Source organism: Orycteropus afer, unplaced genomic scaffold (assembly GCF_000298275.1).
Source record: "Orycteropus afer afer isolate SDZICR_OR568_19922 unplaced genomic scaffold, OryAfe1.0 scaffold00128, whole genome shotgun sequence".
Taxonomy (NCBI): Eukaryota; Metazoa; Chordata; class Mammalia; order Tubulidentata; family Orycteropodidae; genus Orycteropus; species Orycteropus afer.
In genome coordinates, this window is record NW_006921715.1 from 6,498,451 (window position 1) to 6,514,929 (window position 16,479).

Consider the following 16,479-nt stretch of genomic DNA (forward strand, 5'->3'; position numbering starts at 1 on the left):
TGCCTCAGTGCGGCGCGGAGCATGCCGGGCGTCGGCTCTGACCGCCTGCCTGCCTTCCTGCCTCCTGCGGCGCGGAGCATGCTGGGCGTTTCTCTGAGCGCCTGCCCCTCCCTCCCGCCTCCCGCCTTGAGCGGCGGCTGTGGGCGCGGTCACTGAGGACCTTGAGGACGACGCTCTGGTTCTGAGGGGCCCTCGTCCGGGACGCCCCTGTCATCCCTAGGACTTAGGGTCCCGGGAAGCCTGCTGGAGGTGCTGCTTGCTCGAGGTGTAATCTTCCGTTTGTTTTTTCACGCAGGAACGAAACACCGGTCTGGCCGACTCGCGAGCTCTGAGTGCCAGCCACACTGACCTGGCCCGCTGAGGGTCCGGCCAGAGCTAGCTAGACCCCGGGACTCGGGACTCGGGACTCGGGAAGCGCCGGGAGCCCAGCCCGGCCCCTCACTGCGTCCGAGCCGAGCGCCTCCGGGGCTGGACGGTGGCGGCCGCCGGCCTTGGGCCGCGATAGCCCGTCTGCGGCCGGGGCGCGCTCGCTTGGACCTGCCCCTGCTCCCGGCCACGCCTTTGCTTCCTGCCGTGGCGCCAGCTCGGTCTCGAAATTGAACGTTATCATGGCTGTAAATTAATCATCTGGACTCTGGAGCTCTGTCCTTTTAGGGTGACACCTGAACCGTCGAGGAAGGTGCTTGGTAGGCGACGGGCAGGGTCGGCGGCCCGCGCCTCGCCTGCAGGCCCTTCCGGCGGCGCCGCTCCGGGGGCTCCGGGGCCTCTGAGGAGTGGTGTGTGGTGGGTGGTAAGTCGGCCTTGACGGCGCGGCCCGGTCCGGGGAGTCACCCGGCGACTGCACGGCCCGGGGGCCGGTTGCGGGCCCTGAGCTCGGTGCTGCCGTCCGTCCGCAGGAAGGTGCCGGCCCCTGGCCGAGCGCTGCGAGCGCCCACCTCCCCGCGCCCCCGGTGGGCCGGCCCAGGGCGAGGGGCTCACGCGGAGGCATGGAGGCCGCCTTTAGATGCCTCGGCCGCGCTTCCGGGCTGGCTCCCGTGGGCTGTGCTGTCTCCGGACAGACGCCCGGTGCCTGGCGAGGGGAGAAGGCTGCTCCCGGTCGGGCTGCCGACCGCCGGGGCACTGCGGCTTGGTGTCCAGCGGAAACCGTTTTAAACCCCGTTCTAGAGACCTGCTGTAGATCAATTGATAGTAGTAGTTGTTCCGTGCCATCGAGTCAGAGCCGACTCATAGCGACCCCTCCTTGGGTTTCTGAGGCAGTATCACTACGGATGTAGATTGCCCCCTCTTCCTTCTGAGGAGTGCCTGGTGGGTTTGAACCGCCAGTCTTCTCGTCAGCAGTCAAGTGCTTTAGGGACTACGCTACCAGAACACCAAAAATCCAAACCGAGCAAACAGAACCGTGTCCCTCGGGGATACTGTGGCTCTTAGACGCAGCCCTTAGTAGGCTGGTGGCTGGGTGTGCCTGACACACTGACACAGAGAGATGGCCACAGAACCCCCCAAAGTTGACATGTGGGTTTGAAACCCTCTTCCTGAGTGACAGTCCTTGCTGGAAAAGGAGAGGGTGTCTGCAAAGAGTGAAGTGAAAATGAGGCTGGGCAGACATTCCATTTTCAGTCCCCAAACTGATGGGAACAGATGGCTTAACCGTGACCCCCAAGCCGCAAGCTGCCTTTGTGGGACACAGGTCAGGCCCTGGGGCTCTCGTGAGGCCTGGTAGAAAAACAATCTTGTTTCAGAGAGTAGCATGACTTGGGACCCCGTGGGTGTCTCAGAGAGGAGTGTGATTTGGGGTTCCCGTGGTCCTGGCTTCTGAATGGGTGACATGGAAGTGGCCCAGATTATACCATTAGCATCCTGTGTGAAAACCCAGTGAGAGTGGGGCCTGCTTTCCCTCCTCCCACGTTCTTGCTCCTGGTGAGGCCCTTCACGCAGAGCCAGCACCAGCCTGTGAGATCACCCTGGCAGTGGATGGTACAGTCAGATGGCTGGCTGGCACAGGTGGGGGTGGCAGTAGGAAGGATGGTTCTGAGGGGCAGAGGGACGCCAGTTATGTGTGGCTTTGTGGGGTGGCCCGGGTGGATCTGTGTGGCGTTGGGTCTGCATTCATAATGCCGGAGGGACTGAGGTCTGAAACGGCAAATACCTCTCATCTCTTTGGTCAGGAAGCTGCTGGGATGTCACATGGTTTGAACTCGAGGGCAGATGGCAAACTGTCTCTGCTGCCAAGGGTGTGGAAACTGAGGATCTCTAGAACATAGGTTGTTGTTATAGCTTGTGGTCACCTTGGGGACCGTGCTGCACTCATGTAGTGGCCTTCTGGAGTGTTTCCAGCAGCACTTAGGTTTGTGCAGTGAGCAGACCTCGCGGAATTGTGCAGGAGCACTGGGTGCAGTCTCATCCTCATGGGCAGCCAGCACCCCATCCTCACTGTGGTCAGCGGGCTGCGCGAGTCAGTGCTGCTGAGATGACCGGCCCTGCTGTCCCTGGGCCGGGGACCGGCACAGGACTTTAGGCTACAGATTCCATCTGCGCGTTTGTTTTCTAGGTACTGGTGGCTTGCTTAGAAAAACAATTGTCGATACTTAATTACAAAAATAAAGTGTTTATTTCCCAGCTTGAAGTCCCTGCACCTTCCTGGGAAGGCTCTTTGCAGACGCATCCCCGGGGCCACGCTTCCTTAGCTGGTGCCAAGTCAGGTCTGCAGGACAGCTCAGCCAGGATTCAAATATATCCACAAGGTGCCTACTGGCCCCAGGCAGAGCCACTCTGCACAGCTCTTCTGACCTCCCGAACGGTTCCTGGTCTGGGGAAGGGACAGATAAAGTGTTCAAGTATATTGTGCCTCAGTTTCGCTGTCTGAAGATGAGAATAGTGGTTCCTGCTTCCAAGGCATCTGAGGGGCCAGACCACTCATGAATCAGAACACCCCACGGTGGCTGTGCTGAGAGTGACATTTCTGGGGGATGAGGCCCACATGCTGTGGTGGCAGCATTTTATGTTATTTGCTGGGCTGTGTTCTGCCCTAGGTAGCACAGTGAGGCGTAGGGTGGGGAGGGGGAGACAGTGGGGATCGGGTAGATGGGCTTGCCACCAGAGGCCTTCGGATTCTGGATAAAGCAATACCACTGTGCTGAGGGAGGGCCGCTGGTCCTCAGGGTCGCCCTGCCCCAGTGGACACCAGGAGGGCTGCTTGTGTTCGACAAGACTTGCCACCCAGGACTTGTCTCCTAGCCCTTGGCCCATGGCCACCCATGTTCCACTGTCCAGCCTGGGCTGCTGGCAAAAGGGACACAGTAAAACAAGCTACTCTTCCTACCTGCAGCCGTCGGCTTCTACCCTGCCTGTGACACCCTGCCTCTGGTCTCAGTGTAGCTGTGTGCTGGGGGGCTGGTTGTGGTCCCTGCAGTGGCAGGACAGGTCGTGCAGGGGAGACTGCAGGTGACTTGGGGGGTTGCCCCAGGCTAGAGATGGAGCCAGAGCCCCTATGAGGGCTCCGGAGGTAGGGGTCCCAGAGAAGCTGTGTTGTCGCCGCACACCCCCAGGATGCCGTGAGACCCTGTCCTCTGCGTGTGGCGTGGCGGCCATGCATGTGGCCCCCAGGAGGGAGGAGTCTGTCCAAGCGACCCCAGCTCTTGACTGTGGGGCCGTGCACGTGGTTGCCGTCTTCTTTCCTGCCGGGGAGGCGATGCCGCGGGTTAGAGCTCCGGTCCCTGTCTCCCAGGACCTGGCCGGATGTTGCACCAGCAGGATTCAGTCCCTGGTGTCCCCCGCACACCCTCTGTGCTGACGGTGTAGGAGCAGGAGGCAGGAGGCAGGTGGGGTGCGGAGAGCACCCTCAGGGTGCGGGCTGGAGGGCCAGGTGATGCCTTGCGGCTGCGGCTGCGTTCAGCTGTCAGTCTTACCAGCAGCTGGCTGGACCAGGCCGTCCCCAGGGCCGGAGAAACCCGCTCGTCCGAGAAGCTGAGCCAGAAAGTAGGCCCACCGTCACTCAAGGAGAACCCAGGGCCCCTGTGTGCCCCACACCAGCCCCTGCACCACCAGTGGCAGCACTCACCCCTGTGGCCCAGCAGGCCCCCCCACCTCTGCTGCTGTGGCTGTGACCTGGAAGATGAGATGGGGGCCTGAGCCACTGGGGGCCATGGTATAGGATGGCGCCCGAGCCCAGCTAGGGACCTGGGGTGTACACACCTGGTTGATGCAGAGCACGGGACTCTGGAAGTCGCAGCTCAGGCGGCGCAACGTGGCCCCCAGGGCCAGGAGGTGGCGGGCCCTGGCGGCTGAGGCCTGGCTGTCAAACTCGCAGCGGAATGGGGCAGCAACTGAGTCCAGCACCACCAGGCGGGCCATACCGCGTGCCAGCAGGACGGGCAGCCGCTGGCCCACACACTCCAAAAGGGCATCCTGGGAGCCAAGGGGGCCAGGTGAGGCTGTGGCCTCTGCTGAGCAGCCAGCAGCCTCTGGCACGGCAACACTGTGATCTCCCCAGGCCCCGGACTGGTCTTGTGCCTTCCTTAGGAAGGACCCAACCATGTGAGCTCTGAGCCCCCCCGCAGCTCCGTGCGCCACTCTGGCGTGGCCATGTTCACTGGCCCTCAGCTGCAGTGTGGCGGCTGCCGTGTCCTGGGGTTGGTGGTACTTCTGCTCTCTGGGGGCACCGTGCTGGCCTGGCCCCTCCTGCAGGGGCCCCACGGCTGGCCTCGTCTCCCTTTGGGGGCCAGGATCTGCCTCACCGCACCACTGGGTCCCTGCTGGTCATCTCCTCTGAGTCTGGCCTACACCACCTGCCACCCTGTCAGACCAAGTGGGGTGGGGGTAGAGTGTCCCAAGTAGCTACCCGCCAAGGGTAGAGACAGGTGGACAGGTACCAGTCTTCTGGAGCCACCTGGGCTGCTGGCCTGGTCTCCTGTGGGGGCCACAGGGGTGGGGCACTCTAGAGAGCTTGGCAGAGTTGAGTGGTGGGGGTGAGGCCCCAGGATCTGTCCTGCCTCAGGACGGGCCTCCATAGTCCCCCCAGCCAAGGCCTGAGTTGGCAGCCACAGCAGGGCCCCTAGTGTGGGCACTGCCTCAGTCCTGCTGTCACGTGGGTTCTGTCTGGCCCTGACACGGCTGTTCTCTGCTCCCCCAGGGTGTCGCCAGCCGAACCCCTCTCTGTGGAAAACGACAGTGGCGGCAGCCTGGAAGACGGCGGCTGTAATGTGAGCACCACCCATTCTCCTTTCCCGGGGAGGCTCACAAGATGTTTGGGGCCACAGGGTGGGGGGCACCCCAGGCTCCACTTTTGTAGAACGTGGGTACCGAATCATGTTACCACCAAGGCTATAGCACAGCCTGCCTGGTATAGACATGGGGGCCCCAAGGCAGGGTGGTTTTACATGGACTGGCCCATCACTCTGAGTCACCCTCCTGGGTGAGAGGCCTTTGGGCGGGCCACATGCAGTGCAGGAGTCAAAGAGGCCACCAGGAGGTGGCCTGACCAGGAGGCCACCAGCCTCACCGCGGTCCTCTCTTTCAGTAACATTGCCTGCCCCGCATGGCACTGTGTGCATCTGCCTGCCTGTGACAGCCTGGGGCCATAGCCACCACTGAGGCTGGGAGGCTGAGGGCCGCTTGGCCCACTACTGCAAGGATGTTGCTGATGACCACACTGCTCATCGGACACCGAGGGGCCCGCCCCCTGCCCAGATCCCAGACATGGCTGAGACTGGTCCTGTCAGGGCTCACCGTGGCCTATGCTCGCTGTGTGCCCACTGTGTGTGCTGTGTAATATGTATTTACTGTACATTTGTTAAAGATTAAAAGTTTATACACCGTGGCCTTCGCGTGAGCTGCTGACATGGGGCAGGGTCGTGTACCTGGTCGTGGGACAGGGTGCCAGCCTCACTGTGCCGGTTTGTCCTCAGAATCTCCTCTTGCCTTCTGAATCCGCCCATTCCTGCAGCCATTGCTTGGCTCTTAACTGCAAGTCTGAGCAGCTGCTGCCTGGCCAGACACCCTCCCCCACCAGCTCCGGGACAGAGCGCCTCCTGGCTGATCCCTGCCCTGCTGCCCTGTCCTACAGGGAAATGAGCTGCTTCCAGGTCCCATGTTGGCCTAGTGTCCCACTCGGCATGGGCCAGGCAGCTGTCACAGATGGAGGCGGGCAGCTTCTCCTGAGCAAGGTGTCCTCGTGTCCTGACAAGCCTACCCCGAGACAGCCGGCAAAGCCCAGACAGACCCCTACCTGGGGATTGCCCTGGACATGGTGGTGCTTTGGGGGCCACCACCACTTCCTTTTGGGGTAGAAGGTGGGAGGAGCTCACACAGCCCCGGCCTTTTGGGGCAAGTCAGAGGCCCTGCTGCCCCCCAGACGCCTCTGTCCCCACTGTCCCTGGGGGCATGCTGCCAGGCCACACATGGGATGTCCAGTTCCACAGGTACTTTGGGACAGTGAAGACCAGCAGCTAATGGCATAGTCTGTCGGGTGACCCATTGGTGGTGCTGCTGCTGGCAGCCCTGCGAGGTGCGGGGACACTCACCATGTCGGCCACGTGCTCGACAAAGATCTGGTCCCCGAATCTCACCCTGCTCAGCAGTTCCCCTGGAACGTCTGCCCGTAGCTGCGGCTGGTGTGCGATCAGCTGCTGCAGGCGCCTGTCAGGGAACACGTCCTCTGTGCAGATGTAGACGGCTCCTAGGGGGACAGACATGCTAACCCACATACACGTCCTGGTGGCTGCTCAGTGCCACCCCTTGCCGCCCTACACCTTGGCCTCCAGGGCCCTGACTCCTCACACCCGGGAGAGCCAGCTATCTGGCCCTTCCTTGCGTTTGGCTCTGGGGTAAGAGCTGCCTGGCAGCCGTGTCCCCAATATGGCTGGTTCCCTTCACTGCTGGCTCGTGGACATGGCTGACCTGTCATAAAGGCCCTTGGCCCTCAAAGCTCCTGGCTGCAGACGGGCTGAACCAGAAGCTCCACAATCAACCCAGCCGCTGCGTGAGGTCCCCACACACGCCCCCAAAGGATATTATTGCTGTGAGTTTCTGGCTCTGGTTTGCAGGTGAGTGGTGTGTGTGTGTGGTGTTCACATGTGAGCGTAGGCATGTGTACATGCATGAATGTGCATAAGTATGTGTATGTGGATGCATGTGAACATGTGTAGGCCCATGCACGTGCACATGTAAATGTACAGTTCATGTGTGCACAAACATGTAGGTCCAGGTATATGAGCACGTGTCTTGTCAGTGTGTACATGCAACCATGTGTAGGAGCATGTGTGTGCATGTGACATGTAGGTGCATATGTGTAGGCGAGTGTGAGCATGTCTAGGGGCGTGTGTGGGTGCATGTGAGCATGGGTAGACACATGTGCATGAGTGTGTTTGTATGTAAGCGTGTGTATGCACATGTGAGCATGTGTGGGTGCACATGTGGGGGGTGAGCACATGTGTATATATAACTTATTTAAATATGTGCTGCAATCCCACGAGTCAATCCCATGGGCCGCCCTAGTGGACCTCCACCCGTTTGTTCTCAGTGCTGACCACATCCACTGGCCCCACAGGCAGATGGGAGACCAGTGTCTGGAAGACCCTTGCTCTGTGCCCAGCCTCTTCCCTAACTTGTAGAGGGAGGAGAAAGACAGGAAGAGTGGAACACAGCCTGTCAGTGCTAACCACTACTGCACCCTCCACGGGAAGCGGCTCAAGGACAAGGCAGGTGCGCTGGGACCAGAACTGCAGGGTTGGACGTCACTCCCGTCCTGGGGGTGGGCACTCACCAGCCTGCAGGCCACCGTGCTGCTGCGGGAGCTGCACGGCCAGGCAGAGCTGCAGGGCCAGCTGGGTCTTGCCGGCAGAGCTGTGTCCGGCCAGCTCAGTGATGCCGTCGAGCGGCAGGCCGCCCCGGAGCAGGTGGTCAAGCACGGGGCAGCCCAGACTCAGGCGCTGGTGCTGCCTGGGGAACTGTGCCCTCTTCTGGTACAGCTGCAGCGCTGTGGGTGGCAAGGTGGCCCACAGGCCGTAGGAGCTGGTCAGTAGCGGGAATGGCGCCCCAGGGAAGCATGGCACGTGCACCCAAGGGATCCTGGCCGGATGGCAGGACAACTCTTGCCAACACCCGGGCAATGCCCAGCTGGATGCTCCCAGCAATGAGGCTCCCCCAGAGCTGGGGGCGGGGGGGGCTCTGGTTACCCTGACGGTGGGCAGGTGAACAGGCCAGGTGAGGTGTAGAGTTGGGTTGGGGCAGTGCTGATGGTCTCAGCAGGAGGGGTGAAGCCCACCTGGGCTGCCCCCTGCTGGGAGGGCTGCCCCCCCTCCGCTGGGAGGGCTGCGGAGTGGCCTTTAGAGGACCTACCTCCCCAGTGTGAATCACAGTGACTTAGGGCAGATCCTGAGACCCCAGCAGGCCAGGGTCCTATGGATGGTAGGGACCTGCAGCGGATGACTGACACCCACCTGCTGGGGCCAGCCAGGCAGCCCTGTCCCCTCCCCTGCAGGCTTCCCAAAGAGCAATGGAGGGTTTCTGCCCACAGCTGTGGGCCTGGCCAGTTCTTCCCCACCTCAGCTATGTGTAGGCTCCCATAGGAGCCCCGTGAAGGCAGAGATGCCAGGGGTCGGGAGGGCACACCCACCAGTGATGGTGGAGAGTGTGTGGCAGATGGGTGGGCACACATACCCAAGTGGGTGCTCCTACCTGTGAGAGCATTGCTTCCCCGAAGGCCCAGGGCGGCCGCCTGCAGCACGCGTTGGGCGTTGGGGCCAGAGAGCCCGGTCAGCCGCTGCAGGTCTGCTTCCGAGAGGTGAAGGAGTTCCCTCACCGACCGCAGCTTGGCTGAAAGCAGGAATAAGTGACCTGGGGCCGGCCGCCCGGCCAGGTGCACAGCAACAAGAGGGAGGTGTGCTTGTTTTTCTTAATTGTGGTAGAAACTATGGATCAAACCATTTGCTGTTGCAGCCATTTTGATGTGCAGGGCTTGTTGACATGCACAGCTCAGGGATGCACACAGCTCGGTGATGCTCCCACGTTGTGACCACAACTGTTCCCAGATTTTTGTCTCCCAGAGCAGAAGTTTGGTGCCCAATGTTGTGACTCCCCCTCCCGCATCCCACTCGCAAGAAGGCTGGATTGCACATGACTAATAGCACCGTGGGAACCCAGGCTGCAAAAAAAGGGTGGGGGAGAGGCTGGGCTGAATGGGGTGCCTTTTGTCAGCAGCCATGGAAGCCAGAGGCCAGGCCGGTGCTTCCTTTTGCTGAAAGGTGGCCCCAGACACCCTCAGGCCCACAAGATGAGCAGGCCAACAGGGGTCCACAAGGATACTTCTGGGGGAATGCAGGCCTGCTGGGCAGAACGCCCCCATCTGTACTTCCCTGGAGGCATCCATCTCACTGAGGGTCTTCCTGTTTTTTGCTGACTCTCTATTTTCCCAAGCACAATGTCCTTCTCCAGGGACTGGTCCCTCCTGGTAACATGTCCAGTGTACATGAGACAGAGTCTCGCCACCCTTGCTTCTAAGTATTCCAGGTGCACTTCTTCCAGGACAGATTTGTCCATGGAATAATTGAGGACATAAATCAAACACAGGAACAAATAAAAAACTGCTAAAAAACTCAAAAGTAGGCAGCCATTCCATTTTAGTCTTTATGAAGGTCATGCATGTATGACCTTCATAAAAATATGGAAGGACATTTACACCTAAACATTTACATTGTGTTTAGGCCAGGGGCTGACTGCATTCAAGATCATCAGCTGCTCATATGCAAGTTCAAGTGGAAGCCAAAAAAAATGACAATAAGTTCACAAGACCCAACGTACAGACTTGATGATATTCCACCTGAATGTAGAGACCATCTGAAGAAGAGATTTGATGCACTGAGCACCAATGACTAAGATCAGACAAGCTGTGAGATGATACAAAGGACATCATCCATGAAGGAAGCAAACCATCATTAAAAAAAAAAAAGAAAGGAAAAAAGACCAGAATGAGTGTCAGAAGAGACTATGAAACTTGGTCTTGAACAGAGAGTAAAGAAATGATGAAATAAAAGAGCTGAAGATAAGATTTCAAAGAGTGGCTCAAGAAGACAAAGTATTATACTGAAGTGTGCAAAGACCTGGACATGTTTGGTATTTCTCAAGCTGAAAGAAGTGAAGAAAAAATTCAGGCCTCAAGCTGCAATACTGAAAGAGTCCATGGGCAAAATACTTAATGATGCAAGAAGCATCAAAAGAAGATGGAAGGAATACACAGGGCCACTGTACTCAAGAGAACTGGTCAGTGGTCAGCCACTTCAGGAAATAGTGTTTGATTAAGAACTGATGGTACTGAAGGGAAAAGTCAAAACTGCACTGAAGAACTGGTGAAAAACACAGCTCCAGGAATTGACAGGATACCCACTGAGATATTTCAACAAATGGATGCTGCACTGGAGGTACTTCCTTGTCTATGCTATTTGGAAGACAGCTAATGGCCAACTGACTGGAAGAAATCCATATTTGTGCCCATTCCTAAGAAAATTGATCCAAAAGAATATGGAAATTATCAAATAATATCATCAATATCACATACAAGGAAATTTTTACTGAAGATCATTCAAAAACAGCTGTAGCAGTGTATTCATAGGGAACTGTCACAAATTCAAACCGGATTCAGAAGAGGACATGGAATAAGGGATATCACTGTTGATGTCAGATGGATCTTGGTGGAAAGCAGAGAATACCAAAAAGATGTTTACCTGTGTTTATTGATGATGCAAAGGCATTTGTTTTGTTTCCCTAGTGCCAGTCTAACAAGAACATACCACAAATGGGAAGGCTTTAGCAAACAGGAGTTTACTCTTACAAGTTTTGGAGGCTAGAAGTCCGAATTCCAAGTACCAGGTTCTAGGGGCTGGGTAAAAGACCCTTGACTTTGGGCTTCAGCTCTGCCTCTTGCTCCTGGCCCACTGAAGCTGAAGCTAGAGGCATCTCTTCACTCAGGCAGCTCCTGGCTGCTGAGGCTGACAAACCCAGGGTTGACAAATAAAATGGCACAGTCCTGATATTACCAAACCACATGGCAGGCCACTGATCCAAGTTCTGTTGAAAGTCCCAAGATCGGCAGATCATGACAGGCGGCTGAACAGCTACAGGCAGGATTCAAGCACGCCTAAGCTAGAGACTACTTGCAAAGCTGCTTCTTATATATGGGAAGCAAACCACATCCCTAAAGCAGCTACTCAGCTGCTTGTCTTTCTGCTTGGGTGTGGCTCTACATTAAGGCTGAGGCTTGAGGTAGGCAGGCGCAGAGGGGTTAGGAATAACTAAGAGAGATAAACTTGTTTGTCAATTTGTCATCCTGTGGTGGCTATGTATTGCGAGGCTGGAGGCTATGCTACTATGTTGCAAAATGCCAACAGGGTCACCTATGGTGGAGAGGTTTCAGTGGAGCTTCCAGGCTTAGACAGACTCGAAAGAAGGAAGAGGCCTTCCACTTCTCAAAGAACTGGCAGTGAAAACCTTATGAATAGCAGTGAAACACTGTCTGATATATTACTGGAAAATGTTATGAACAGCCCTGAAACACTGTCCGACATAGTGCCAAAGATGAGCCCATCAGGTCGGAAGGCACTCAAAATTTGACTGAGGAAGAGCTGACTCCTCAGAGGAGAGATGACCTTAATGATATGGATAGAGTAAAGCTTTCAGGACCTCCACTGGCTGATGTGGCACAACTCAAAATGAGCAGAAACAGATGCAAACGTCCATTAATAATCAGAACATGGAATGTACGAAGTATGAATCTAGGAAAATTGGAAGTTGTCAAAAATGAAATGGAATGCATAAAGATTAATACCCTAGGCATTAGTGAGCTGAAATGGACTGGTTTGGGCCATTTTGAATCAGACAACCATGGGATCTGCTATGCCGGGAATGACAAACAGGAATGGTATGACATTCATTGTCATAAAGCCTGTTTCAAGATCTGTCCTGAAGTACGATGCTGTCAGTGATAGGATAATCTCTACAAGGAAGACCAGTATCATCTAAATTTATGTACCACCACCAAAGCCAAAGATGAGGATATTGAATATATCTACCAACTTCTGCAGTCTGAAATTGATAGAACATGCAATCAAGATGTGTTGATTATCACTGGTGACTGGAATCCAAAAGTTGGAAACAAAGAAGAGTTACTGGTAGTTGGAAAATATGGCCTTGGTGACAGAAATAACACTGGTGATTGCATGATAGAATTTTGCAAGATCAACGACTTACTCATTGCCAATACCTTTTTCAACAACATAAGTGATGACTCAGTTGAGTAATGCTGGTTAGCTGTTAAGGTGGCGTGTTGCAGTGCAGAGTGCTTGGCTGTTTCCTGTTTTCTCCTGGTTGCTCCTGTGTAAAGCTGCCTTGTCGTGCAGAAACACGTGGACTTCACCAGATGGAATACACAGGAATCAGACTAACTACATCTGTGGCAAGAGGAGATGGAAAAGCTCAATATCTTCAGCCAAAACAAGGCCAGGAACTGATTGTAGAACAGACCATCAACTGCTCATAAGCACATTCCAGTTGAAGTTGAAGACAATTAAAACAAGTCCACGAGAGTCAAAATATGACCTTGATAATATCCCTCCTGAATTTAGAGACCATTTAAAGAATAGATTTGATGCACTGAACACCAATAACTGAAAACCAGAGGAACTGTGAGATGAAATTGAGCATATCATCTATGAAGAAACCAAGGTCATTAAAAAGACAGAAAAGGAAGAAAAGACCAAAATGGATTTCAGAAGAGACTCTGAAACTTGCCCTTGAAGAAGAGTAGTTAAAGAAAATGGAAGAAATGGCAAGATAAAAGAGCTGAAGAGAAGATTTCAAAGAGCAGCTTGAGCAGACAAAGCCAATCACTATAATGAAATGTGCAAAGACTTGGAATTAGAAAACCAAAAGGGAAGAACATGCTCCGCATTTCTCAAGCTGAAAGAACTGAAGAAAAAAATTTAAGCCTCAAGTTGCAATACTGAAAGATTCTATCAGCAAAATATTAAATGATACAGGAAGCATCAAAAGAAGATGGAAGGAATACACAGTCACTGTACCAAAAAGAATCGGTTGATGTTCATCCATTTTAGGAGGTAGCATATGATCAAGAACCAATGATACTGAAGGAAGAATTCGAAGGAATTGCACTGAAGGAACTAGTGAAGAACAAGGCTGCAGGAATTGACAGAATACCCACTGAGATGTTTCAACAAATGGATGCTCCATTGGAGGCACTCACTCGGTTATGCCAAGAGATTTGGAAGACAGCTACCTGGCCAACTGACTGGAAGAGATCCATATTTGTACCCATTCCAAAGAAAGGAGATCCCACAGAATGTGGAAATTATAAAACAATATCATTAATATCACACGCAAGTAAAATCTTACTGAAGATAATTTAAAAATGCTTGCAGCAGTATATTGACAGAGAGCTCCCAGAAATCCAAGCTGGATTCAGAAGAGGACATGGAATGAGGGATATCGTTGCTGATGTCAGACAGATCACAGATGAAAGCAAAGAATATCACAAAGATGTTTACTTGTGTTTTATTGACTATGCAAAAGCATTCAAATGTGTGGATCATAACAAATTGTGGATAACATTGAGAAGAATGGCAATTCCGGAACACTTAATTGTACTCATGAGGAATCTGTACATAGATCAGGAGGCTGTCATTGGAACAGAACAAGGGGACACTGCATGGTTCAAATCAAGAAGGGAGTGTGCATCAGGGTTGTATCCCTTCACCATACTTGCTAAATCTGTATGCTGAACAAACAATTCGAGAAGCTGGATTGTATGAAGAAGAACATGGCATCAGGATTGGAGGAAGACTGATTAACAACCTGAGATATGCAGTATGACACAACTTTGCTTGCTAAAAGTTAGGATGATTTGAAGCACTTACTGGTGAAGATTAAAGACTATAGTCTGCAGTATGGACTACACCTCAATATATAGAAAACAAAAATCCTTACAACTGGTCTAATAAACAGCTTCATGATGGATGGAGAAAAGACTGACATTGTCAAGGATTTCACATTACTTGGCTCTACAATCAACACCAATGGAAGGAGCAGTCAAGACATCAGACGACGTATTGCATTGGCCAAATCTGCTTCAAAAGACCTCTTCCAAGTGCTGAAGAGCAAAGATGTCTCTTTGAAGATTAAGGTGCATCTAACCCAAGCCATGGTATTCTCTATCACCTCTTATGCATGTGAGAGCTGGACAATGAATAAGGAAGACCAAAGAAGAGTTGATGCTTTTGAGTTGTGTTGGTGGAGAAGAATGCTAAGAGTACCGTGGTCTGCTACGAGGATGAACAAATCTGTCCCAGAGGAAGTGCAGCCAGAATGCTCCTTGGAAATGAGAATTGCCAGACTTCATCTCACCTACTTTGGTCATGTTGTCAGAAGGAACCATTCCCTGGAGAAGGATATCATGCTTGGTAAAGTGGAGGGTCAACAAAGAAGGGGAAGGCCCTCAATGAGATGTATACACACAGTGGCTGCAGCGATGGGTTAAGGTATAACTAGGATCGTGAGGGTGGCACAAGATTGGGCAGCATTTCATTTGGCTATGCACAGGGTCGCTGTAAGTTGGAAACGACTCGACAGCACATAACAGCAACAGCAACAACAGCAGCGACTTGTAGTAGATCCCACCATGGAGCTGACTCCCAGTCTCATCATGGGGAATAACTACCACCAGCTGCCCAGCCACTCAACCAGGCCCAGCCAAGTTGACATACAGCCTTAACTACCACAGCATTCAACTGGGTGGATGATAACAAATTATGGATAACATCGTGAAGAATCAGAATTCCAAAACTGTGCTCATATGGAATCTCTACATAGATCAAGAAGCTGTCATGTCAACAAAACAAGGGGATGCTGCATGGTTTAAAATCAGGAAAGGTGTGCATCAGGTTGTCTGCTTTCACCATCCTTACTCAGTTTGCATGCAGAGCAAATAATCCAAGAAACTACATGAAGAAACACGGGGCATCAGTATTGGAGGAAGACTCATTCACAACCAGGGATAGGCAGATGACAAAACGTGGCTGGCTGAAAGGGAAGATGACTTGAAGCATTTACCAATGAAGATCAAAGACTATATAGCCTTCAGTATGGATTACACCTCAATACAAAGAAAACAAAAATCCTCACAACTAGACCAGTAAGCAACATCATGATAAAGGGAGAAAAAGACTGAAGTTGTCAGGATTTCATTCTGCTTGGATCCATAATCAATACCCACAGAAGTAGCAGTCAAGAAATTAAATGACATACTGCACTGGGTAAATGTGCTGCAAAAGACCTCTTTAAAGTGTTAAAGAAACAAACAGGCAGCTGAGTGCCCAGGCCGCCTTGCCATCAGCGCAGGCGCCTGCATCTCTCAGGAGAGTCGGCAAAGGGAAGGGCACATGGCGTGGACGCCCACGCCACTCGACTTGTCTCCCGTAAGTGCATGTGTGGAGATGCACCCTGTTCTGAAAGCACACGTACCCTTCTTAATTGCAGCAAGAATCCTGGGGTTCAGGTCCAGCTGGTCCACATCCATTTTGGCGTGGCTGTCTGCAGAGACGGGTAAGTGCCTAGGACAGACAAAGCATGGATGTGGCTGGCCGGCGTCCGGCCCCGTCGGGCAGTCATGGAGGCTGGCGCTGCTGACCTCAGCTCCCCACAGCAGCTCTCTAGAGCAGCTCAGGTCTAGGTGTTCTGTGGTCCCTTGGGAACCAGGCCTCAATCCACACCTGGATGCAAGTGAAAGGCACCCAGCACCCCCAGGACAACCGTGCTGGACGGCAGTGACGTTTCGTCCTCTGCAGAAAGTGCTGAGTCATGTGTCCTCGTGAGGGTAGCCGTGGGCCTGGTCTTACCTCCCCTGGGCATGGGGCACTTCGTATGGTGGGGACTCGCGCGTCTGGGACTCTGATGCCTGAAGTATCTTCTGTGTCTGTAGCTGGAGTCTCCTGAAATGCCTTGGGGGCCCTGGAGGGAGAGGGAAGGAGCTGTGACTTTGCAGGACATCAGGGGAAGCGGCCTTTAGTTAACACGGTCTCAGGCTGCGTCTTCAAGCCCCACAGCGGCACTGTGGTCCTCCACTCGGGGGCTAGCACGAGGGACTCCTTCCAGAAGGGGATCGGCAGCCCTTTCGTGGCTGGAGCCCTCAATACCAGGACCACAAGCCAGGAGTTTCCCGGCGCTCGCAGCTGCCCAGCCCCCAGTCCTGGGCTGGACAGGCCCTTCCCAGCAGCCTCCGCATTCCCTCCCTGCCTCCAGCACCTCAGGGCCAAGGACGGGTGTGTGGGGCCACAGAGTCCTGCAGCCGCCGCTCAGGGATGTTCTAGTCATACGAGTTAAGGGGGCTTCCTTCAATGCTTAGAGGATAAGCTTGGACATCACCATCTGACAGGTCAGCAGCACGGCCGCTCCACCTGCAGCCACATCCTCTAGTCTGTG

General features: G+C 54.0%; 1 protein-coding gene across 1 annotated transcript; it reads right to left on the bottom strand.

The window, feature by feature from the left end:
* Positions 1 to 3,698: 3,698 nt before the first annotated feature.
* On the bottom strand, positions 3,699 to 15,577 carry XRCC3 (X-ray repair cross complementing 3). The gene is made up of 7 exons (XM_007944619.1): positions 15,523 to 15,577; positions 8,674 to 8,811; positions 7,760 to 7,972; positions 6,519 to 6,673; positions 4,192 to 4,404; positions 4,058 to 4,104; positions 3,699 to 3,963 (listed from the first exon to the last, which is right to left on the bottom strand). The coding sequence occupies exons 1-7, from the start codon at positions 15,575 to 15,577 to the stop codon at positions 3,699 to 3,701; spliced, it is 1,086 nt and encodes a 361-aa protein (XP_007942810.1).
* Between the last annotated feature and the right edge of the window lie 902 nt (positions 15,578 to 16,479).

Bases quoted from the DNA above. Each gene is read 5' to 3' on its own strand.
- XRCC3 (XM_007944619.1), bottom strand. From the start codon at position 15,577: ATGGATGTGGACCAGCTGGACCTGAACCCCAGGATTCTTGCTGCAATT. The intron at 8,812-15,522 runs GTACGTGTGCTT...TCCTGCTTTCAG, and splicing joins TCTTGCTGCAATTAAGAAGG to CCAAGCTGCGGTCGGTGAGG. The intron at 7,973-8,673 runs GTAGGAGCACCC...TGCCACCCACAG, and splicing joins GGGAAGCAATGCTCTCACAG to CGCTGCAGCTGTACCAGAAG.